General features: G+C 42.1%; 2 protein-coding genes across 5 annotated transcripts in view; one reads left to right on the top strand and one right to left on the bottom strand.

The window, feature by feature from the left end:
- Nucleotides 1–1637: 1637 nt before the first annotated feature.
- LOC145428671 (TIMELESS-interacting protein-like) lies at nt 1638–11625 on the top strand. Of its 3 annotated transcripts, none has more exons than XM_080301201.1 (8): nt 1638–1761; nt 4312–4459; nt 4918–5008; nt 6281–6356; nt 6665–6787; nt 6874–6937; nt 7722–7934; nt 10709–11625. In XM_080301201.1, the coding sequence occupies exons 2-8, from the start codon at nt 4324–4326 to the stop codon at nt 10951–10953; spliced, it is 948 nt and encodes a 315-aa protein (XP_080157327.1). In that variant the 5' UTR covers nt 1638–1761; nt 4312–4323; the 3' UTR covers nt 10954–11625. The 3 variants fall into 3 exon arrangements, with proteins under 3 accessions (XP_080157327.1, XP_080157321.1, XP_080157329.1); XM_080301195.1 differs by lacking the exon at nt 1638–1761 and adding an exon at nt 1929–2139; XM_080301203.1 differs by lacking the exon at nt 1638–1761 and adding an exon at nt 2894–3149.
- The window catches only part of dis3l (DIS3 like exosome 3'-5' exoribonuclease), a 30104-nt gene continuing 17307 nt past the window's right edge, over nt 11445–24241 (bottom strand). For both annotated transcript variants that reach the window (XM_080301183.1, XM_080301187.1), the window contains exons 10-18: nt 22255–22502; nt 20143–20235; nt 19772–20060; nt 17102–17337; nt 15762–15916; nt 15408–15586; nt 15172–15317; nt 14337–14508; nt 11445–12768 (exon numbers count right to left, since the gene is read on the bottom strand). In XM_080301183.1, the coding sequence (XP_080157309.1) occupies nt 12409–12768; nt 14337–14508; nt 15172–15317; nt 15408–15586; nt 15762–15916; nt 17102–17337; nt 19772–20060; nt 20143–20235; nt 22255–22502 (1878 nt within the window). In that variant the 3' untranslated portion in view covers nt 11445–12408. The remainder of the gene's footprint in view (nt 12769–14336; nt 14509–15171; nt 15318–15407; nt 15587–15761; nt 15917–17101; nt 17338–19771; nt 20061–20142; nt 20236–22254; nt 22503–24241) is intronic.

Raw genomic sequence — 24241 nt, 5'->3', positions numbered from 1 at the left:
CTCAAGTTAGACCTGTGTTTGTAAATGAACCGCCCCATGTTGTGTAGCTTTCTGGATTTTATACTTGTTGGGCTACATATTTATTTACTATACAGTAGATAGAATCTAAACTCACATGTTTTGTGTAAGTAAATAGTTTAATCATGTGGGCTACAGACAGTAATCAAGCTATGGACTATATTGATATGAGAAACGTGCACACTTACTGCATTTGAATCATTTTAACCATATGTAACCAGCTGCATGTCATGGTCCCGGGACTTCTACCTGGTTTTTTGTGTGTCTTGTATTGTTGTTGTTTGATGTCAGTTTTAGGGTCCCTCGGTTGTTCTGTTAAGATGTTGCTTATTTGATTTCCCCTCGTGACTTCACCCCCTGTGTGTCCCCTCTGTGTATCTGCCAGTCCCCATGCCTCGTTTCTCCTCCTTGTGTTTTATTCCATGTTTTCCCAGCCCGCTATGTCTGTGACCTCCATATTACTTTGTGCAGCTACGTATCATAAAGGTGCCTGTTATCCTGCTGCGACGTGTCTGTGGACTTGCTTTCCACGGATTTTTCCTCTTTTGATTTGGCCTCACCTGTGGTTCTCAGCATCCTTTCATAGCAGGTGTCCTGCCCTTGGTCCAAGGTGCGCCCCTGCAGTGTTGAAACTGTTTTCTCACGATGTTTGCAACCCTACAACCCGTCCTACTCTGTAGTAGAATCAGTGACATTTGACCGTCCTGTTGCTCCCGTTGAATTTTATATAGCATATTTAAAATGTAAAACTTAAAATTGTCCGTAGCCTGCGGACAAATGTACATCTTTTATTAGATGAACACGTGGTTTGGTTATTTGCCTTGTGGTGAAAACGCACTGAGAGAGGACTTTTTATTAGTGATCTTAACAGTATTTTTTTTTCATATTAATGTAATTTGTTCATCTAATTGAATATAATCTATTTGTGTATGATTGTCAGTCCAAAGAGGGACAGAGGAAAGAGGGGAACGTGAGGAGAAAGTACAAGGTCAGGAAGAACCAGGTAAGCAAACAGACAGGGAACAGTGACGGGCACAACGGAAACCGTTTAACTGCTTGAGAGAGTTGACTACCAAAAAGTGATAGACAGATGTGCCAGTCAAGGTGAGGCGACATAGGTGAAAATAAAATGTAAAAAAATCTACAGAGCCATAGTAGTATCTGCAGTAAAGATCTTTTCATCCATTGTACCATAGGCAAAGTTGCAAAACAGTGATGTCATGTATCATGACGAGGACCCAGGCACAGAGAGACTTGATGAAGTTAAGAATCTTGTGATTTAATAAAGAAATTTGCAGACTTGCACAGACATGGGGCGAGGACAACAGACGATGAGGACAGCGAGGTACAGGGGTTTAAATGCACCGAGGAGACAGACAGAGGACGACTGGAGACATGTAGGGATGCAGGGACTGACGAGACGGGGAAGACGTCTCATCGTGATGAGTAAAGTTGATCTTGCCTGGTTGGGCAGCTCTCTGGGTGCTCAGCACCCCCAAAGCTCTGATCCTAGAATCGCCCCTGGGTGAAAGCTATCAGGCCATATTTCATTTTTCAGGCGAAATTGTTTGACAGAATTTGACTTGTCCATTTGGTGGCGCTAATGCACCATGTTGCTGTTTGCTGAGCGCTAATAACAACCACGAGGAAGGAGGCGTTCATTCGTTCCTGTGGAGGGAAAAAAGGCGCATCTCAGCGGCTGAAGCTGAAAGTTGTCGTGTTTCTCTGTCGACTGCTCATAAGGTATGACAATAACGTTTCCTTTCATTTTAAACAGAGCTGCTGTGTCATGTTCTTGTCACACTTTAGAGCTCCTTCATCTGACAGCAGTTAGCTTACATTATTCATAGCTTACCCAAAGTCTCTCAGTTTGGTTCTGTCTAAACTGTAGCCGCTAACATCATGGTGTCCTGCTGCTGCGGCTCTGACCGTGAAATCCTGCAGAGCCGAGCGGTTTGGGTCCGATCAGCAGCCTGTTTAGTTTGCCACCTTCCTGTGGCTGCGCCTGCGAGCTACTGACGTGTCCGCTTCACGGACGACCCCATTAAGGGCCCAGACGAAGTGATACCTGCCCGATATCCGTGCTCTCTGTTTATTAATAAAAGCCAAACTTCATTAATGGTAAGTGACAGAGATCTGATGAGTTCTTGCTGGTTTGTATCCACAGGAGGATACAAGCAGCTGCTTCTGTTTGCAGTCACCGTGCACCAGTGTTGTGTTTAATTGTGTCAGTGTTCATTTTTAAACACGTTTTTTAAATCAAATGTTTATGTATACATCAAGATTAATGTTCCAAACAAATGACACTGTACAGCAAATACATACATAGACATGTGCAGCAAAAGGAATCCGAGAAGATGTTTAACTTCTAAATGTTTAAATTGTTTGTTTTATATCCAAAGTCTGTCAGTTTGTCATTCCCTGTTATTGCTGCTGACTAATCACTCAAAGTGACACAACATGACCGTGGGTCTGATTTTTCTGGTAAACTTGTTTAGCAGCCCACTGGAGACGGATACCCTGTTCTTTGAACTTTAATACTGGACAGAAAATCGTCTCCTTCCAGAAACAAAGGGTAGCATTAGAACTTGTGTGAACAGCAAAACAATGTAGAAGATTTCCTTTTGTGTCTGTGTTGTGTCTAGGGCTGCCATGATTAGTCGACTAGTCACGATTACGTCGACTATCAAAATCGTCGACGACTGATTTAATAGTCGACGCGTCGTTTGAAGCTTTGTAAGATCCCAAAAGACGCAGGAATAAGTGGCAGGATTTAAGAGTGTAATAACGGACTGAAACAGAAGATGGCAGCACTGCATGTACAAGGATGCCAGCTGCCGTTAAACCCCGAAGAAGAAGAAGAAGCAGCTGTGTCCCAGAATTCATAGCGCGGCCCAGCTCAGTTTCCAACAATGGCGGCAGCTAGTTAGTTTTAATATTACTCTTATTATTCTTTCTGGGTCACAAAATAAACGTTTAACATATTTTCAGGCGAGAATGTAGCTGTGTAAACCTCAAATATCGGCTCAGTTTATCAGGACACCACATATTTTCAAAAGCGCTCCAACGTTTTCGGAGACGTCTGTTACCCACTAGCTCGATAGCGAGCCGGGGGCTAGGTCACTAGCACGGTGAGAACACCGGACTCCCGGCAAATTGTTTTCAAACCCACCGCCGTCTTTCACTACTCAGGTTAAATATATATGAGTCACTTAGATAACTTAAAATGTTATTGTTTGGCTTTTTTTTTTTTTAGTATTTTATTTGTTCCTGAGTAAATCGGTTTGGCTGAGATTAAAGTTATAGTTTTTACACAGCTGAATAAATGTCAAGCAGACAGCTGATCATCAGAAGTGTGAGATGCTGGAGAATTTACTCCGGTGTCCTGTTATATTTTAGATAGCAAGGAGTTTATTAAACTTCACCGAAACAATCTGCAAATTTCATTAAAATTGAATAAACTATCATCTTGTCTTTATTTTTAGTTAGCACCTTAAAAGCTTAAAGCTGTAAGCTAATGATAGTTATATAAGAGCAGATGCTGCTGGTGCAATAAGCTGTAGTTTTACGTCCAGTGGATGATGATCTGATTAGTTGACTAATCGCATAAATAATCGGTGACTAGTCGACTATCAAAATAATCGTTTGTGGCAGCCCTAGTTGTGTCACATCATTTTGGCTCAAGAGTTTACTTTATTGCTATGTTTGTTTTTTGCTATTTTATTACTACATTTGTATTGTGCAGCACTTCGGTCTGCCAGGTGTGTTTTTAAAGTGCTATATAAATGATGATGACGATGATGCTTACGGAACAGCTGAAAGACTTTAAAACAAACCTGTTACTTTAATGATATTTCTGTGGTACTACAGAGTCCAAAAGAAGTATCGCAGTAATAATTCATCCAAATTGTAACTTTTAAATGTCATTATCAGCCCAAAGGTTCACAACCAGTTCATCCCTGATAGAATGTAAATATATACAAATCTATAAATTGTATTATGTATATAACTGTGAAACAAACATAATGGACCATTAATGTATCATAATAGTACATTTCTGAATTTGGGGTATAATTCCAGGTGGGATGAGTGTCTGTACAGCTCCTCCTGTTGATGTAAAAAAAGAAAAAAGTAAATGCCAGTTTTTTAGGTTTTCATGTTGATGTTGTAACACAGTAAAGAATTACTCTTACAGAAATAAATGTCATTTTTTCAACTTGCAGTTAAATTCATGTAACTTAATGCTGATGCTGTTGACGACTGGGGCTCACACGTCTTTTACTTTGTCTCCAGGACCGACTCACCATGGTTGACCCACAGGAAAATAGCCCGCAGGACATTCCTGACTATGACGGCATAGAGGATGAAGCTTTCCCCCCACTCCCACCACCACACTCCCCAGGCCGGGGAGGCCAGGAGGAAGGAGACCCTTTTGCAGATGGTAGATGCTGCTGTGCTCTTACAGGATTACTATGAGGTCTTTAAGATGTGATGATTCAGAACTTTGTATTTTAAATTCATGGTTTAATGAAGAATCATAGAAAAATAAGATTCAGGAAAAAAGGCTAATGTGGGAGAAATACAACCTCTCATAGTCCTTCCACAAAGCTTTTTGGGACAGCTTGATAATAATGAATTTGTTAGTTCAGCCTAGAATTAACAAATGCATGAACTGGTTTTTCAGCATCTCTCTGAGACTGGATGTTTCTAACAATAACAACACACATGTTTTTGTTTGCGTGAGCAAATGAAACCTATCAGATACTGTTCAAACCAGCACATTTCTTCTGTAACCTCCAGTCTATAATTTGTCTGGATTTAAAGATAAGCTTGAAGTTTGCCACGCTGCCAACAGAATGAGTTAGAAACACATCCTGTTGTCATGTGTTTTCAATGCAGGAGATGAAGGTGAGGTATCACAGCTGGCTGATGTCCCTACTGCTAAAAGGAGAGGCGTGAAGAGACCCCAACCCAAGCTGGACTCCCACAGGTAGCAAAGACATTTATATCACGACAGAGGGTTGAAATGCATTAAAATGCGCATTTAAATAGGAATTTGATGTCATCTTGTGTGAGCTGGGACACAAGGAGGCCAAAATCATTGATTGACGTGTGCAGACTGTCAGTGTTGCAGCCAGGTTGAACACGAGTCTGTGACTGCACTGGTTTTTATCACCGTTTCACTAATAATCGTGCACAGAGGCTCAGAGACACACTGACACACAGAGTTGTTGCAAATGTTTGAAAACGTAAGTTTGTGGAAAGAACTTTGCACAAAAAAAGTGATGTGATATTATCTGAGTGGCGACACCTGTCGTTTCGCAGAGTACTGCAGCGTCTTCTTACGCTTTAGCGGCGGGTACAAATGACTGCATCTGTGTGATGATGGTGCAGCTTCACTCTGCCAGTCATTTAAAGAAGAAAGACTCTAATACCATTGTTGTTTTCATCATTTGGATGGGCAAAATTCCCAGACTGAAAATTGTCAGAGCGTTGGAGACATCCCTGGATGTGTGTGAGAAAGATGTTTCCAGTCTCTGTACACCTATAGTGTGAACCTGGTTAGTATTGCCAACCATAAGTCAGGCTCGTTCCCAGTAGTCTCCCAGTGGGTGTCCCAGTGGCACTCCTCTGTTACTGTTCTGTTCACAATGTTCCTGGACAGAACTAAGTTATACTAAATCAAAGGATGTTAAATAAGCTTTTAAGTAAGAACGTCGATTATACTTAGGATAAAACTTGCAAGCTGTATTAAAGAAAAACATAGATTTTCATTTGATAAAATATTCAAATTAATTGCAACTTTGCTATAGATATATAGATATATATAGATATAGATATATATAGATATAGATATAGAGAGAGAGATAGATAGAGAGAGAGAGATATAGAGATAGATAGCAATTTTTTTTTTTTTTAGATGGAGAAATTTGACTATTTCTCATTATACTGCCTTATGTACAAACAGGTGGGAAAAGAAAGGTTGTGGGCACCCTGAAAACCAAACACCCTACCCCCCCCCCCCCCCCCCCCCCCCCCCAACAAGCTACTGCCTTCTGAACATGGTACATCTGAAGGCACTGACATTTCCATTCAGAGGGTCTGTCTGTGTTGGCCCTGTGACAGGCTGGCGACCTGGCTGCTGGGATAGGCTTCAGCCATCCACGATCCTGAATTGGATAAGCCAAATACGCCTGGATGTGCTGCTAACCCTGCTTGTAATCCATTAATGGTTTAACTTAGTCTTAATATTTTTTCCCAGGCTGATATCAGATCGAGGGCTTCCAGCTCTGGGCACTCTCTTTGACAATATCCAGTTCAAAGGCAAAGGACACGAGGTAGGATATGATAACATCTGTCCCACCAATTACCAGATGTGAATGAACATTGGTTTTTGAGCTAAATCTGTTTGGCCTGTCAGCTTTTAATTAGATGTCCTAAATTTGGTTTGAGACTAAAAGGTCAAAAGTTGCCCTTTCTGTCGTGGTCAAAAATGAGTGAGGGGAACCAGAGGTTGGTTTACCAAATTAAGATGTCTTTTGTTCCAATGACTGGAAGTCATTTTTTAGTGGGAAGAAGAAGCGTCCTATCACACACAGCCCTCTTTCATATCACTACTCGCTGTTTTTGATGTTTGCCCCATTAGGCTGCAGACCTGCGGCTGCTGATGCAGAAGATGGAGAACTGGGCCCACAGGTTGTACCCCAAATTGCAATTTGAAGATTTTATTGACAAAGTGGAAAGGCTCGGCAGCAAAAAGGAAGTGCAGGTGAGAGGAAGCAGTAGAATATTTCCTGCAAGCGTGTGGGATTCCTAATGTTCAGAATTTGTAATTTTTTACTCATTCTTCTATAGACATGTCTTAAACGAATACGACTGGACATGCCCCTGACACATGAAGATTTTACAAGTACAGATGGTAAGAAGAAAAATCATTACTGATGGGGATACGGTGGACTAGGGCTGTGAGATATGACCAAAGTCTCATCTCCCGATATAAGAATTCTATCGTCCGATAACGATATAAATCACAGAAATGTAACATTTTCTGTCAATTCTGTGAATCTCGACTTGCGTGAAGTGTTTCCAGCTGCGCGTCATGTAGCTGGAGTCGAGTGTTTTAACCGATGCATGAATCAATACATTTTTAGACATAAGTTGTAACGGCCGCCGTTTTCTTTGTGAGTATTTCTTACACGGCGTGCTGCGGGGAGAAGCCTGTTCTAACGTTTGAGTCTAAGGTTTATTTTTTAGCACCTGGCGGCTCTGTTTTACTTCTCATCCGTAAACAATCTGCTCTTTCACGTGATTCCGTTTATTTTGAAAAGCCTCAACAGGATCTTGAGCTTTATTCTGAAAGGTTTATGTGGAACATAAACAAGCGGACACGCGATGGTTTTACCGTCGTTGTTGCTAACGACGACGCATAAAAACAGGCGCTTGTCCGTCCGTAGTGTGGTTTTATATATAAGAGAAAGAGAGAACTTTACTACAGTGACATCAGAACCATGAAGAAATATTGCCGTAAACAGTTTATTTTGCGACACCACGAAACAAACGATAGCGTAAAATGAAATAGACGTTTTGTATATATCGTTGTATCGAACAGCCCTACGGTGGATTCACACCTGCAGGTGCACATAGGAAATACTTGCCATATTCCACAGGACTTAATTATCAGCACTGCTTGAAATTGTGTTCAGGTGCTGGTGACGAAGAGGTACAACGTGAACTGGAAACATTTGGGGATCCTGATCTGTTCAGCAGAGAGAGTTTTATTAATGCTCCCCAAGGGCAGATTGCCGAAGCCCTCGCTCCCCCACCTACTCCCTCTCTGACCGAAGAGCAGCAGAAACGCATTGAGCTGAACAGACAGCGGGCCCTGGAAAAGAGGCTCGCACGCCAGCAGCAAATTGGTAAGAATGGCAAAAATGTATCATACAGCTGGGACACAATATAACAGAAATAATTAATGATTCTGCTACAAAACATCCAGCGAAGGTTCATAAGGATCATCTAGCTTCATTGGTGTATTAACTTTATATGAAAATACAAAAAGCAAAACATTGAATGTACAGTATATTGCCAAAAGTGTTTGCTCATCTGCCCCCACACTCATATGAACTCGAGTGACATCCCATTCACGACGTCCGCCTGTGCAGCTATATCAGCTTCAACTCTTCTGGGAGTGTTTATGGGAGTTTATGACCATTTGTAAGGTCAGACACTGATGTTGAAGGCCTGGCTCCAAGTCTCTGCTCTCATTCATCCCAGTGGTGTTCTGGTCAGGACTCCCATGCCAGAGTTCATGTCTTTGTGGACCTTGCTTTGTGCACTGGTGCCCAGTCATGCTGGAACAGGAAGAAGCCATCCCCAAACTGTTCCCTTAAAGTCGGGAGCCAAAATGTCTTTGCATGCTGAAGCATTAAGAGTTCCTTTCACTGGAACGAAGAGACTGAGCCCAACTTCTGAAAAACAACCCCGCACCGAAATCCCCCTGCCACCAAACCTGGAGCTCTGTTGTCCTGGCAACTGCTAAGTTGACTTGTCTATCGGCTTTCCAGATTGAGAACTGTGATCCGTCGCTCCATAGACTGCATCTCTCCTGTTCTAGAGTCCAGTGGCGGCGTGCTTTACACCGCTGTGTCCCATTGCTTTGCTTTGCACTCTGTGATGTAAGGCTTGGACTACAGCTGCTCGGCCATGGAAATGGATTCCACGAAGCTCTCTGTGCACTGTTCTTTAGCTAATCTGGAGACCACGTGAAGTTTGGAGCGATGGACTCCACAGAAAATTAGCAACCTCTGTGCGCCTCAGTATCCACTGACCCCCACTCTGGGATTTTACGTGATCCACCACTTGATGGCTGAGTTGCTGTCGTTCCCAAACACTTCCACTTAGTAGCAGCAGTCTGCATGCCTAGGTGCTTGATTCTATACAGCTGTGGAAGTTACTGGATCACCTGAATTCAATGATTTGGATGATGGGTGGTGAGTGAATACTCCTTACAATATAGTGAAGTGGATCTAGTGTATATATCCACCAGAAACCCTGAAGGTCGAGTGACGAGTTCCCGTATTGCACAGTTCGTCCAAACCACCAGAGATTCCTCACATTAGTGTGGAGTTTGGTAATAAGAGGCAAAGCATGTAGAAAACATTGATTTCTTTACTGCCTGTCTGATGTCAGCGTAGTATTTTTGTTTTTGCCTTACACTTGTGATCCAAACTGTTTTTACTTCCTCTTTAGTTAAAGCGGAGCCAGCTGTCTGCGATCTATTGTCTACAAATCTTTAACAGTGACATTAAATCGTTCTTCAGGGTCCTCATTTACCGCAGAAATGATGTAATGTGATTTAAATGAGACCCATAGAAAAGAAAATGACCTGTTGATCGGTCTCTATTATGAGCCTTCACCCATAAAAATGTGTTTACAGTTTATAACACTAGATGGTGATATAAGACCGTTTCCATTGTATTACCCGAGCATGATTTACTCATCGACTTTAAACTTTCACATTTTAGTCATTAGTCCTCCTTAAGAGGAGCCAATCCACCCCCCCCCCCCCCCCTTTTTTTTTTTCTGTCCAGTATAGAAACTAAACAGCTGACATCGTTCGGGTAGTGTAGCTTCCAGAGATCTGAAGTTAACGTGAACTCTGGAGGGCAGTCAAAAGCTTAATTTTTTATAATGCAACATACTATTATTTACATACATATTATTTTAATAAGCAGTTTCAGGGTTCGTGCTGTTTTAATGAGTGTTCGATGGAAAACGACACTGAAGGAATTTGTACTCTTGAGTCACATGACAGTAAATAATTTCGAGTATGTGTACATAACACAGGCTAATGTTTAAAACTATGATTATTATTTTGCTAGCTATCAAACTTGCTGGAGAAATGATTGAAATGCACTGAGTGTGATAGAGTACGGCAGTGCTAGCACAGCAGTTAGTTATGGCATGGTGATTTATGCAGTGTGCTTTAAACTTGGCTAACATTACTTAGCAGTAGCAGTAATATTAGTGACTTCACTCAAGTGAAAGCTTTAATCGTTAGTCCGACACTTAACTAGTGTTTCATTTTTGGTGGTGTGGGTGCTTAACTAGTTAAAGTACCAAACATCTGTCTCCTGTTGTTGTGTCCCGTAGGAAAGAAGCATCAATATCTGATGAGCAGACTTGTTCATTTGTGCAGATTTCTTCTTTTGTGTGGTTGTTTTTTCCAAGTGGAGATGAGCATCTCTAACAAGTTGATTTGTTCACATTTGCACATCTGCATTTTTGAGAGAAATGAGTTTTTTGAGTTTGTGCACTATATGCATATAAGACAACCATTTCCTTTTTCAGTATTTTTGTGTGGTGCATTTTTCTCTGTTTTAACAAAAGAGGAACAAAGAACATTTAAGTCAACCTAAGACGATTTGTTTTAATTTTTACATGGTCTTACTGAGGTGATGCAAAGTGGAACATGCAAACTGTTTTTGGTAATGTGCTGGAAAAGCTTGATAATGGACCTTGAAAGTGCTTAAAGTGCTTAAATTTGACCCTGAACAATGAGTTTGAACCCTGCAGTTTACAGTTTCATTTTTCATTATCTCAGCTTTGCCTGTCTTTTATAAATCGTAGTAGACTGAGTGTGTCTGTGTTGACTGAAACCATCACTGTTTCTAATTCTCAACCCTTTCAGGCCCTTCAGCCTCTCAGACTGCTGACATGTTAGGAGACAAACCTCCAGCTGCATCCTCACCAAATGTCATCAAAGGTTCTACTGATGGAGATGAAACTGTAGAAGATCCTGACCTCGAGCCTTCCAACAACACCTCCACGCAACAAACCAGCCCGCTTCCCCCCAAAGACTCTGAGCCCGCTGAGGCTGAGACCGGCCTCAGCCCTGAGCAACAGCTCAGCAACGACTGTGTAGAGGGGGATTAAAGTTCACGTGCAGCAGTTTCTGCTGAAAAGCTTTGGCAGTGAGCAGATTTAAAGGTTTCCCAATGTTCGTGCCTGCTCATTCGAGTAATGTTGTGCATTTCTGGTGGTTTATATCTTGAGCACATGTTCCTACTGTGACGTCAGCTTTGGGTTAGCAAAGACATTTATAATCAATGGAAATAAATGTTTTTCTTATTTTTAAAAGTCCAAATCCCAAACGTATTTACCATGTGTTGGTATCTAATGTTACAGAAAAATATTTGAACTGATCCACAGTTCCTGCTCTGATGCATCTTCTTTCTCCAGTTTCACTATTGGCAGAATTTTGGTTGCAAACATGTTTCTATAAAAGGCCTCTGTGTGTGTGTAGTATGTGAGCTGTCAACTGACCATCACCCTCTTCCAAGCATTAAGTGCTCGTTCAATTATGAACAGTTCTTTCTTAAGCTACTGCAGGGACATGAAACGCAACACGATGAAGTGGCTCCATCTGCGCTAATGAAAACACCATTTTTAATTACAGGCCACTGCACACATATTGAAATAGTTATGTACAGTTCATATTTCTGTTGGTAGTTCTAGAAAACAATCTTAAAATCCACAAACCAAAAAACGGTTCTGATTATTTACCAGTTCAACCAATAAAAATGTCCTTGGTGTTGGTGTCTTCTATACAGGCTCTTGATATACAAACTATAAGATAAATACATCCTAGTTTTATACATCACTTCCAACACAACCAACCTCAGGTGTGTTCATTACTCTACGGGTTTATTTTAAAGTCTGCTAATGAGTGACATGAAGTTTTATCAGTCCGGTGACCTGTCCAGGGCGTATCCTGCCTCTCACCCTATGACAGCTGGGACAGATTCCAGGATGTGCAGAAGAAAATGGACGTTTTATCATCTCCAGAACAATACTCGTGCTGGGTTTTGTATGAAGTGGTCACAGGTAGTACAATATGTGTGAACTCACCAAAAATGGTTCTATAACACAAGACATTTAATTTACACAAGACATTGATCCCACCAGTGAGATATTGAGATCACTGGTGCTGAGAGAAAAGCCTTTTGTTACCAGACTTCTTTAACCTGCTGCAGTTGACTAGTTTCCTGCAGGATTGAACCACATTTGCAGTGAGTACTAGGTCTTGTCAAAGTAACTGCTGACACTTCACTGGCATTAACACGTTCCCTATCCTCCTTACAACTAAGTTTAACTTGATGTGATTTTAAAAACTAACTTTTACAAAACGTATCCACTGATTCGGTTTGACTCTGGTTTCTAAAAAGATGGCGGGACATGTTTTTACTTAATATTGTGTTTGCTTTCCTGTGACTTCACACACTCGTGTGGTTTGTCCACACACAATCTGGAGCTACAAGAATGACCTGGATGACTCAGCACGAGTGATCTTCAATGATCACCGTTCTGTTAGCGCACAGCGTGCAGTTCTCACAAGTGTCTGCTTGGAGGTAAAGCTGGGCTACAGCGTTTCAATGCTGTTGTTGCCGGGAGGCGTGAAGCCCTTTCCAGATCCATCAGAGCCAACTCTCTGATTTCTTCCAGAATAGAGTACAGACTGGGAGTTTTGCTCTGACGAAACTCTCTTTCCTCTTTGGAGAGTTTGGGGCGCCGGGCTGTCTTCTCCTGAGCCAGCGCCTCTTCATTCTGACGCACCACCTCTTTGACCAGCTGACTGCGGCCCTGAGGGCTGGGCTGCTGGGACTTGGCACTGTGGTGAGGCTTGTTGCTGATGACCTCGAGGTTTAGACGGTCAGCGTGGCAAGTTGAAGAGTGGACAGAAATACGAACCTGAAGAGAGCAGAGAACGTAAGTCACAGTATTCCTCAGTTCGATCACTACACAGTAATGGCACCTACTGAAAATAGTCTAATGGAATGCTATGCAAAGACAGGCCCACTTAAGGTTTGTGACGTAACATATAACAGCAGTCCTCTCAGCACTGTGCGCAGCGTCACAGCTAAGTAGACAGTGGTGTAGAGTGGAGAAGTTTCCGACTGTGCCACAATTTTGTTCATAAATAGGATAAATTGGATACGTATGTTACACACACGTATCCAATGTAACAAACGTTCATCCATCCGTACACGAACTTTCTTTACTGTGCTTTCTAACATTCACACGACGTGGAGACTGGAGCAGAGGGGGAGAAAAACATTCATTAACACTGTGACCTCGGTCAAGTGTCACAGTGAGGTTGTTGTTTTGTTGATTTGTTTGTTGAATATCATCATCATCTCTTTGTTTGATATGATCATAGCTTGACAGCAGTCAATGCTGTGGTGGACAACTTGTGTTTGGGCTAATGTTTCTTTCTATCTTGTTTTGGCCACATGTGTCATCCATCATCATCCATCAGTAAGCTATGTTGTTAGCATTGCCTTTGCCCTTTGGCATTTATGACCCCAGGATAAATCCATGAAAGAAAGAAAAGATGTTGATAACAGTGGAAGCAGCAGTACTCTGTCACTTTTTCATGTCTTAAAGCCAAAGATGTGAGAATAACACACCGTTACTTCAGTTTCTTTTTGTTAGCTAACCTTAGGGTAATGTTTCCTGCTCTTTTTGCTTAAATCACATGCACTTATTCCTCACAATCATCGTGTGTAACATGCCTGAACTTAATATAACTTGACGCCAGTGATGGGCAGCAACGCATAATTAGATTACTTTTTTCAAGTAACGAGTAAAGTAAGGGATTACTGTTGCAAAAAAGGTAATTAGATTACTGTTACTGTCCCGTAAACACGCTGCTCTACTGTGTTACTAAACCGTGAGTTTGTTTGCAAGAGTGTCTCATGACAATGACATAAGTGCATGCGACGTTTGTGGTAACAAACGTGTGCAGAGCAACAATGGATCATTTATCGAGTGCGAGAGAGAGAGTGCGACCGTGCAGCGTTTAAAGGCGTTTATGTGAAAACAATTACCGCCCACTGTCATTTTTTATCTCCCTTTACAAAAAGGTTTGTGTAGAAACGCCACAAACTGGAAGCATTACATTTCTTGTCTTGGAGGAGAGCTCCCCCCCCCCCACACTTATGTTTTTGTTTTCATATAATATTTAAAAACAATAAACTGAATAACTTTAAATGATTTATTTTCAGGAATCATTTTCGTCTCATTCATCTTACTGACGTTTTGTTACCTTGAGATTAGCTAACAAAGCAGCAACCACACAACACTTTATCACAACAAGATCATAAAACGTCTCTTAATGTTGGACCACAAAAGATCCAGTAGTCGTATGAACCTGTGATTCATATACACTCATGCATATATATTTGGAATCGTCGCCTTTAGGCGCTGCATTGCTGGAAACCTTCTAAAATGATTGATTAGCGTTTTCTGTGACTTACGGTGATGTGGTCAAACAGTTTGAAGGTGGAGGTGCCACAGCTGGAGGTGGTGGTAATGCGGTCCGGGTATTTTCGCACAGTGCCACCCTGCCAATCACAGCTGCCGTCCTGTCCCGCTACCACCACCAGGCCCTCTTTGTTCTTCAGATACACAGGCCCCCTCACACCATACCTGTGAACAACATGGCTGTGGTCAGAGGCAGCCTTACTTACTCAGTGATATTACTCAACCTGCTTTGCGCCCTGTGATTTTAATCATTACGTGGATTCTACAGCCTTCTCAAAATGACCACAGGTTACATTTTAATAAACTGTTAATATTGCATATCCCTGTAACACCACAAGCATGGAGAACACTGATGTTATTAAATTACACTTTCCTTGCAATAAACAAGCAGCAACCTCCAGAGGTTAGCTAAGCTAACGTAGAAGTGCCACAAACACAAGGCTGGCTCCAAAGCACCGTCCCTCCCCACAGACTCAACTTCAGCAATGCAATTAACTTATTTAAAGCCTGCTAGAGAAAAGATTCGGGGTTTTAGCCGATTTTCCCTGCTCACAATAAATGTTTAAGGAATTAGTTTAGTAAATTTATACAATTTAAAACTCATTTTGAGGTTTTTTAAGAGAAAATAAAACTAGCGTGTATACTGTTAAATATACATTGATTAGCGTGCAATTACATCTTCCAACAAATTCATTCATTGTCATAAACTTTGAATTCGTCTATTAAAAATACACGAGTGGTTGGCCGTCTGTGAGCTGCTGTACAGCTCCATTAAACAAAGGAAAAGAAGAAGACTGCAGAACAAAACACAGGACTGAAGGTTCTTACTCTGGGATAAACACCAAGACACCGTTGTCTCGAATGGAGTAGACAACAGCGTCAGCCACACAGCACGGGTCTGTCTGAGGGTCTCGTTCTCTGAAAAACAGACACTGAAACAGTGCTGTGGATCGCATTTGGGCTGCCTGTGCTGCCTGCAAATGAAACACAGACGTCAGCACAGCTTCTGTTAATAGAGTAAGAGGTGAATCATTGAAAAACACAAACAATAAAACACCCCTGACCCTGTTCTTGCTGTTGACATGGTGAGCCATTTCCTCCACTTCTTTGTTACTGGCTGGTGCTTTACCAGATACAACGCCCCTCTGCATGTGCAGGGCTGCGGTAAGAAGGCGGTGCACGACAATGTCTGCGTACCGACGGATGGGTGAGGTAAAGTGTGTGTAGCGATCCAGAGCCAGACCTACGACAACGAAGCAAATATCAGCACGTTAGCCTTCTTTCTAGTTCTCAGTCGAATAATTCTTCACAAACAACAGACGTTGGACAAGTGTGTGCAGACGTGTGATGGATGGACTGACCCACAGTCACACTGAAACTCTAGTGCAGCCAATAAAAGCTGTGCAGCGGTATCGTACCATAATGGTAGTATTGGTCTTGAGGATGAGCACCAGTGGAGAAGTACAGAGCCTGTGACATAGCAGTGGTGGCCATCATTCTGAACAACCTGTTCACCAAGGGGTCCTGTGGGTCCACAGCTCGGTCCAGTGAGGCAGCTAAAGCCTTGTTGGACCTGAAGGAACAGAGCCAGAAACCAGGGATGAGTGAGGCCTCTCATCTCAGCAGTCAGTGACACAAAGCTACTTGCATCACCATGTCTCCTGTCCTGGGACCGGTTCTGCTGTTGGTTTAACCCCCCCCCCCCCCACAATCCTCCAACCGCACATTCATATTTTGTTTTCAAACTCCATTGCAGTTCATTCCACGCCTCAGATCCTCAGACCTTTTGTAAACAGTTAAACAAATAAAAGTTAACTGTAATAGATTACAGGTTGTAATTAAATAAATCACTGCCTCTTTTAAAAAACAGAAAAACAAACCATCTTTAATTATTTGAGTTGTTTGTTTTGTTCCCGTGTGAGAATATTCAACACTGCTCTCTGTGCAAAACGGGTTTAAAAGCATAAACAGCTGTGGGATCCTGTTTGTCCGGGATTTGAACCGGGGAACAAACTGCGGCAGGATCAGCGTTGTGCCGAGGTCGGCATCGCCGACAGCATGTGTTCCCCCTGCGTGGCGAGCGTTCGCTGGGCACGGAGTGTGGATCCAGGTTACGCCGCCTCCATTACAAACAGTCAGACGTGGAAGTAGTGATGTTTTAGTTTTGTAAAAAAGTGAAACCTGAGTGTCGTTACATTACCATTCAGTTTAAGGGTTACAACAGAAAATGAAATATTTATTGTCCTCTCGTGGTATCAGACGGGATTATTTTAACAAACGAAGGACATTTTGCCTGATAATTATATTTATCCTGTAACTTTACTGTGTAAAGAGCTAAAACCTCCAAAGTTTCAGGAGTAGTTAGTCGTTATAAGAAGTGTTTGTGAACTGAAAATCAAGAATGTGGGATCCTGTTTGTCCGTGATTTGGACAGCCCAGCGTGTGCTCCCGACGCAGGGGAAACTAATTCTGTCGGGGAGACCGACCTCGCCACGACAGCTGTTGTGAAGCTGAAGCCAAAGGCAAGATATGCTTCATCATATGTTCTAGTCTTTGGTTTGGAAGCATATTTGGCTTCAACCTCAACCTGAGCTGAAGGAACATGTCTTCTTCTTGTCTGACTGCTCATGTGACACCTGAGTGTGTCCCCGTGTTATCAAACATTTCAGGTTCACACACTTGTGTGTCTGAACATGATGTGCGTTGGACTACAATATGCATTTCCTCAGTTTCTATACTGAACAGTCAAAAACATTACCTGGTGTCAATGGTGAAACCTTTGGCCTTTGCAGTGTCCACCAGCTGGTTGAATAGCTCCTGTTGTGGTGGTGGGTGACACCTTAGAAGGGCCTGGTTGGGGAAAGCTTCCTGGATCTTGCGGGCCACCCAGTGGTTGGCGTAAATCATGCACTCTGCCACGGTCTCATGGACCTCCAGGGGCTGACGAGGGACCAGGGCCGTAATGTTCCTCTCCTCATCCAGCTGGGCACCCACCTGAAAAGGGAAAATGCTTCTAACGTGACTTCAATGAAAAAGAATATGAAAATGCATCAGTGGGCCACATTTTACTACAGTTTACTTTAACTCAGTTGAACATGCACCATTCCACCGGAACAAATGCTGCACGGAGAACCAAATGTGAATGAATCTCAACCTGAAAACAGTCTACTGTCTTTCCTACGTTCAGCTCTCTATCATACCAGTAAGAACACATATCCCTAACAGGCATACAGCTCTGCTCATGGGCACAGAAACTCCACCGATCTGCTGTTCATGCTTTTTGTTTATAGTGGACAGCCAATCAGAGTTTAAGTTAGCTCAAAGGAAATGTGCCTTAAAGAGAGAACAAAACTTTTCTCAGACTAAGGATGAACTGAGGGGACCCAAAGCACTTCAGCAGGAACCAAAAGAAGCCAGAAAGTTTGGATTTGAACACAGTTTTGGCCGTTTTATATAATAGATCAAGATGAAACATCTGTTGTCCTTATCCTTCAGGACAACAGATGTTTCACCAGCGGTCAATAATCCAGCTTTGTCAAGATAAGAACTTGATTTTTGGGTGGCAGCTCAATCATTAAACACACTTTTAGAAATATATTGGTTTTTCCACTATCCCAGAAGCAACCCGAGAGAATCATTTTTACTTCATATCAATATTCTGTGTGCGTACAGCCATAACAGGAATGCAATAACTGAATAATAAATAAATCCAAGACATCCTATTAGAGAGCATCTTATAGAACAACAGGAATTGTCCATATGAGGTTTTAACAGATGGCCGACCAGCCGCTGTAGATAAATGGCTGTGATCTAATGTGAAAACTGTCAGTGGTTTCACAGTGGAGTGCTTGGTTTCTTTATTCCAATATTCTCACTGAAATGACTTTCTGATAAAATGTTTTCTGCTGAGGAACGTGTTCTGCTTAGACGCCTGATTTTAAAAATAACGTCTCTATTAGACCGTACTATAATTTATTATCGATGAAAAGAAATATATGGTATCCATCTGTAATTCAGTAAATAACACAGCAAAAAACCAAACTAAACATAAAGACCTGGAAGACTCCTGCGTCTAAATTCATTCAGTTATTGTACTGAGTCCTGAACATGTTAGAAATATGGTCTCTAAGCAGATTCTTACTCTGGATGGCATTACCTTGGCCTCCAGTAACGCTGTGAGGAACCTTGGAGTCATTTTTGACCAGGACATGTCGTTCAACGCACATATTAAACAAATATGTAAGACTGCTTTCTTCCATTTGTGCAACATCTCTAAAGTTAGAAATATCCTGTCTCAGAGTGACGCTGAAAAACTAGTTCATGCATTTATTACTTCCAGGCTGGACGACTGTAATTCATTATTATCAGGATGTCCAAAAAACTCCCTGAAAAGCCTTCAGCTGATCCAAAATGCTGCAGCAAGAGTCCTGACAGGGACTAGAAAGAGAGAGCAGATTTCTCCTGTTTTGGCTTCCTGTTAAATCCAGAATTCAAAATCCTGCTCCTCACATACAAGGTCTTAAATAATCAGGCCCCATCTTATCTTAATGACCTTGTAGTACCATATCACCCTACTAGAGCACTTGGCTCTCGCTCTGCAGGCCTACTTGTTGTTCCTAGAGTATTTAAAAGTAGAATGGGAGGCAGAGCCTTCAGTTTTCAGGCCCCTCTTCTGTGGAACCAGCTTCCAGTTTGGATTCAGGAGACAGACACTATCTCTACTTTCAAGATTAGGCTTCAAACTTTCCTTTTTGCTAAAGCATATAGTTAGGGCTGGACCAGGTGACCCTGAATCCTCCCTTAGTTATGCTGCAATAGACCGTGGCAGCTGGGGGATTCCCATGATGACGCCGAACATCATCATCACCTCTTTGTCATCATTATCACTGACTACATGTTTATAGACCAATCTCCATTTAATCATTAGTTATCATTAATCCCTGGCCCTTTTCCACAGGTGTCTTTTGACCTGATTTCCTCCCCTCGGCTGTATGAAGTGTCTCGGGGTGACTGATACTGAATTTTCTAACCATGATGTCATCTGACAAAATGACCAAACACAGAGGTTAAGTCAAACTTTCACTTAGACAGAAGCTTAGAAGGGAGAATCTTCTGCAGCTGAAATGTGCGAGAAAGATAGTGGTTCCAGTTTTTAATGTGCAGAATGGATTTCTCTCCACTGAAGCTATGTGCACGGTTTACTTTGTTTGATTCACTTCAGATTCATTGAATCATTTTGTGTCGTATGTTAGACGTCAGTAATGACGATGTGTTAGGGTTAGACACTCAGCTATAACATGCTTACGCTTTCAATTAAGAACATGAACCTTAAATGTTTGCAGTCTTTATTTATATAGTCTTACTGTTAAGTACACACATTACCAAAACACACAAAATACTCTATGAAGATACAAGAAACCAATCATACCTCCACTCCTTCCAGCTCCAGCGCTCCTCCTCTGTCCCTCTTTGCCCGAAGATGTCTGGCTACATGTGTGAGCATCTCAAGTGCCTCAGTGAGTTGAGCTAGCTTAGAACCCTTTTCCTGAGGACCCAGGTTGGCCAGTTCCGCTACCTCAACCTGTTCTCCGTTGAGGAGCGCCTGAGCCAGCTCGTAGTGGAGCTGATAGGAGGAGCGGATGAGTGTACGACCATACCAGACCTCTTGGACTTCAAGGGATTCTGCGTCAAGCTCCCAAAGCACGCTCATTGCATACCTGAATTTGAAAGTGTCAGTTACACAACTAGCATGCATTTTAAGCATATGAAAATGAAACGTGTGATGGGAAGTCTACTAACCTGTCAGCACCTCCCAGCAGTGAGCAAAGGTCTGCGCTGAGAATAGCAGGCAGCATGTCGTACCTGCGGTCTGCCAGGTAGTAGGTTGTAGCCCTTAAGAAGTGACATAATAAATATAAAAAGGCAATGAGATCAAAGCAGCAGCTTTATCATCTTCTTTCTAATCAAAAGTGAGACATAATTTGAAAATAAGTACTAAATATTCAGAGTTTGTTCCACCTTTGTCATTTTCATCCTTCTGTTTATTAATAAGTCAGGAAGGATGAAATAAATAAGCAAAATGTTTTTCTTATGATTTAATAAATATTCCCCATTTTCTGAAATAGAATTTAAGGCTTCAAACCACAATCATGAGATTTTAATTTACTTCTTTAAAGTGTGGAGGCGAGCTGGACAGGTGGGTGATCTGCACGCTGCTTTGTGGACAGCTATGAAATGTAAAATGGAATTTTAGAGTAAGTCAGAGAGAAAGCAGAGGACCAAAACTACATTAAAAATCACAACATAAAAAATATATAGTAAGATTTCAGTATTATTTTATAAGTGCACGTTGTTAACAGTCTACACGGAGTTTCTCTCCTCACTCGGCTCTCAATCATCTTCTGTACATGCTGCTGCTGCTGCTGCTGCTGCCTTTAAAAAACGACATGCACTTCATGGACCTTCTTACTAATTTATCTGCAGACTACACTTTATCAGATACATTTTATTAGCACTGGGTTAGACACTTCTGCCTTCTGAACACTCCTTTCTTCACTTCCAAGACTCAACAAGGTGCTGAAAGAATTCCGTAGAGATTTTGGATTATAGCGAGATTACACCGAGATGACAGCAGAATGCATTTGCTGCAGATTTGTCGGCCGTTCAGCTGTGACACAAATTTTTTTGGGCTGCTTCCCTGTCACATGGTGTCATCGCTGCATGTTCCCAGGAAGGAAAATTTGTGGAGATCAAGTGCAAGCATTACTTTTGCAGCCCCGACCTTCACTTCATTTACTGCAGATATTTTAAACTCAGTTTTATTCATTTGTACAATACAGCACAAAATAAATAAATAAATCAGAACATGTGCATATATCTGGACATAAACACAGATGAATATCTTCTTGTTCTATTACTGTGGTTCAACTGTCTTGTATCATCATCCTCTTTATTAATAAGATGCACTGAAAGCCAATTATAGACAAACCATTAACATCAGGTACTCAAGGTCACATGCCATCATGTGACCTCCGGTGTTTTCCTGACACCCGTAACTGTACAAAGGGGATCTGAAAACAAATGATGTGTGACACACTGTTCTTTACTTCTACCACTCAGTAGAATAAAACTAATTTAGTTGGAAGCGGACTCATTTTTCCTTTTTTTGCTGCATGACCTTCTGGTTGAATGTTGTGTACAAGTATGGCTGCCATGTCCCGTAGTAATATATGTTTATGAAGGCCACAGTGAAAATCACTCAGGCTTTCCCACAGCGGAAACATTCCCCTGCCCTGTTAATGGCATCGTACTCAAAATGAGCACAAGTTCTTCGTAACAACATGGACCACTGTGTTCTGTGTGTAGCAGTTCTCTACTGTGAGAACCCCAACCACCTTTTAGCACGACCAGCATTCGTCCATTCGCACACATATTCATACAGCGCGTTAGTCTATACCTTTAAGCATTTTCTCTCACATGCACACTCACACTAACGGATGCATCCAGGGAAATTTGGGGGTTAAGTATTTTGTGCAAGGTGACTTTAACATGAAGCCCGAAGGCACCAGGGATTGAACCAACAACGTGCTGACCATTGGTTCAATTCCTGGTGCCAGTGATACTTTCAAAGCCATCATGGACCCTGTGAAGTCCTTCTACATGTGATTAAATGATAGACATTTAAGGCTTAATGCTTCACATCAGACACGAGCCTTATTTAAGGTGGCCCTCTGTGTTATTTATAATTGCGCTACAAGGCATGCTGCTGATGCAACATTAATTCAGGCAACAACTTTCTTGCCTCTTTGTACTTCTGAAAGTTCCTCTGAACACTTATGCAAGATGCTGTAATTTTCTTTTATCCTTTTATATCCCACCTACTCTACCCAACCACTCCAACCAGTTCCTCACCTTGAACGTGCCTCCAAGTCTGTGAGCGAACCCTCTTTGACAAAGTGAGTGACATCAGCAATGTGAACTCCCAGCTCCAGCCTTCTGTTGGGGAGCTTGTGTACAGACAGCGTGTCGTCTACATCTTCACAGCCGCGTGGATCGATGCTGAACACCAGGCGACTGTCCCTAAGATCCCGCCGCTCTGCCACCTCAGAGGGGTCTACCGTCCACGGCTTCTCCAGAGAGTTGACCGGCATCTCTCTCAGCTGATGGCAGACGGACAGGCACAGCTAAACTTTTCACATTTTGTTATGATTCTATACAAAACATTAATAATAATAATAATACATTTTATTAAGCGCCTTTCAAAACACTCAAGGACACTTTACACAAAGACAAAGCAAAACAGTGTTTCACTTTCAGTTGCTCCCGTGTCACAAGGGGTCACCACACCTGATAGCTCAGCATCTTTTGATACGGCAGAGTTTTATACCAGATGCCCTTCCAGGCACAACCCTGATTTGTATCTCCGGTTGCAATCGAACCAGTGACATTTTGCCTGCAAGCCAGTGTGTAAACCACTGATGAAAAAAGGAAAGAATGAACTATTCCACATATTTAATGATTCTTTAATATTTTGTTGATTTGATAATAATAATAATAATAATAATGGATTGGATTTATATAGCGCTTTCCAAGGCACCCAAAGTGCTTTACAATGCCACTATTCATTCACTCTCACATTCACACACTGGTGGAGGCAGCTACAGTTGTAGCCACAGCTGCCCTGGGGCAGACTGACAGAAGCGAGGCTGCCATATCGCACCATCGGCCCCTCTGGACAACAATAGCTATATTGCAATCTTTAAAACCTTTGGTTACTATGGTAACTCTCTGATAACCAAGCACTCTCTGATGTGACCAATCACAGAAGCTCTACTGCCACCCCCTTTATAACATAAAAAGTTATGAATGATGTTCCAGTCTATGATAGTGGACTCATCTGTGCTTGTCCTTTGTTACAGCCCATTGCAACCCTTACACTCCTTACAGTGGAAATGCAGTTGTCTTCAGGTGTTGCCTAGGTTTAACTGCCGATTGTCTACACCTGGTGAGGTGTGGCTAAAGGCGTTCCTGAAGTGGTCTAGTCCAATCACCTTCTCCAGGCCAATCAGCATTCATGCTGTGTCCTCGGTTATTCTTCCTTGTACACGCCTCATCTCATCACTCATGCTCCATTCAACCATTCCACCACCAGCTTCCAGGCTCTCGGGGCTCCTGCTCTAATTCTTTTCACAGACGGGGTTCTGTTCCGCTGAGATAGGCCATCTGAGTCTAACGGCAAATCACCTGTTTAAATTCTGTTCATCAGTAAATCAATTTCATTCTTTCAAATAACCTCTCCTTATTAAAATATCTGTACTGTATTTAGTGATGAACAATTGTTAAACTCTGGTGTTTGCTCCCATAATTTCCCTTTTATTTTGACGCTCTCTGCTCTTTCCTCTTTCACCTGATCTCTGACTGCGATTGTTTGGAGGTGAAAACCAAACATCACCTGGGTTTCAGAAAACCAGAGTTACCCTGGTAAGCAACCATTCTCTGTATCTCACTATGGGAGATATAATCTACTTCCAGGTTGTAAGTTCTTTATCCTTAACAAGGTATGGAGCAGGGTAAGCCCACACTAAGGACTGAGTGTGCCAGTGAGGATGCAATAATATCAAAAACGCATAACCTAACAAATGTAATAGATGGTCCTCTGGTGAACTGTGAAGGTCACACTCTCAGTAGCCTTCAACAGCCACACAGACAGATGCACTCAACAAAACAGGAACACACAGATGCTTCAATCTATGCAAAGGAGTGCAAGACACAGAAAAGCGCTATATATGGCTACATTTTCAGCAATTTACCGTTTAAAAGTGGGCCCTGCATAAACAGGATGTGGACCAATTGGTGCATTCCCAAAGTAAATGTGATACGAAAGAGTAGCTAAATGCAG

This window comes from Astatotilapia calliptera, chromosome 1 (genome assembly GCF_964374335.1).
Source record: "Astatotilapia calliptera chromosome 1, fAstCal68.1, whole genome shotgun sequence".
Taxonomy (NCBI): Eukaryota; Metazoa; Chordata; class Actinopteri; order Cichliformes; family Cichlidae; genus Astatotilapia; species Astatotilapia calliptera.
The sequence above is the reverse complement of the archived record's forward strand: the minus strand, read 5'-3'. Positions and strand labels throughout refer to the sequence as shown.

Coding starts and splice junctions, on each gene's coding strand:
- LOC145428671 (XM_080301195.1), top strand. Junction 4,460..4,917: donor AGGAGACCCTTTTGCAGATG/GTAGATGCTGCT, acceptor TTTTCAATGCAG/GAGATGAAGGTGAGGTATCA. Junction 6,357..6,664: donor TCAAAGGCAAAGGACACGAG/GTAGGATATGAT, acceptor TTGCCCCATTAG/GCTGCAGACCTGCGGCTGCT.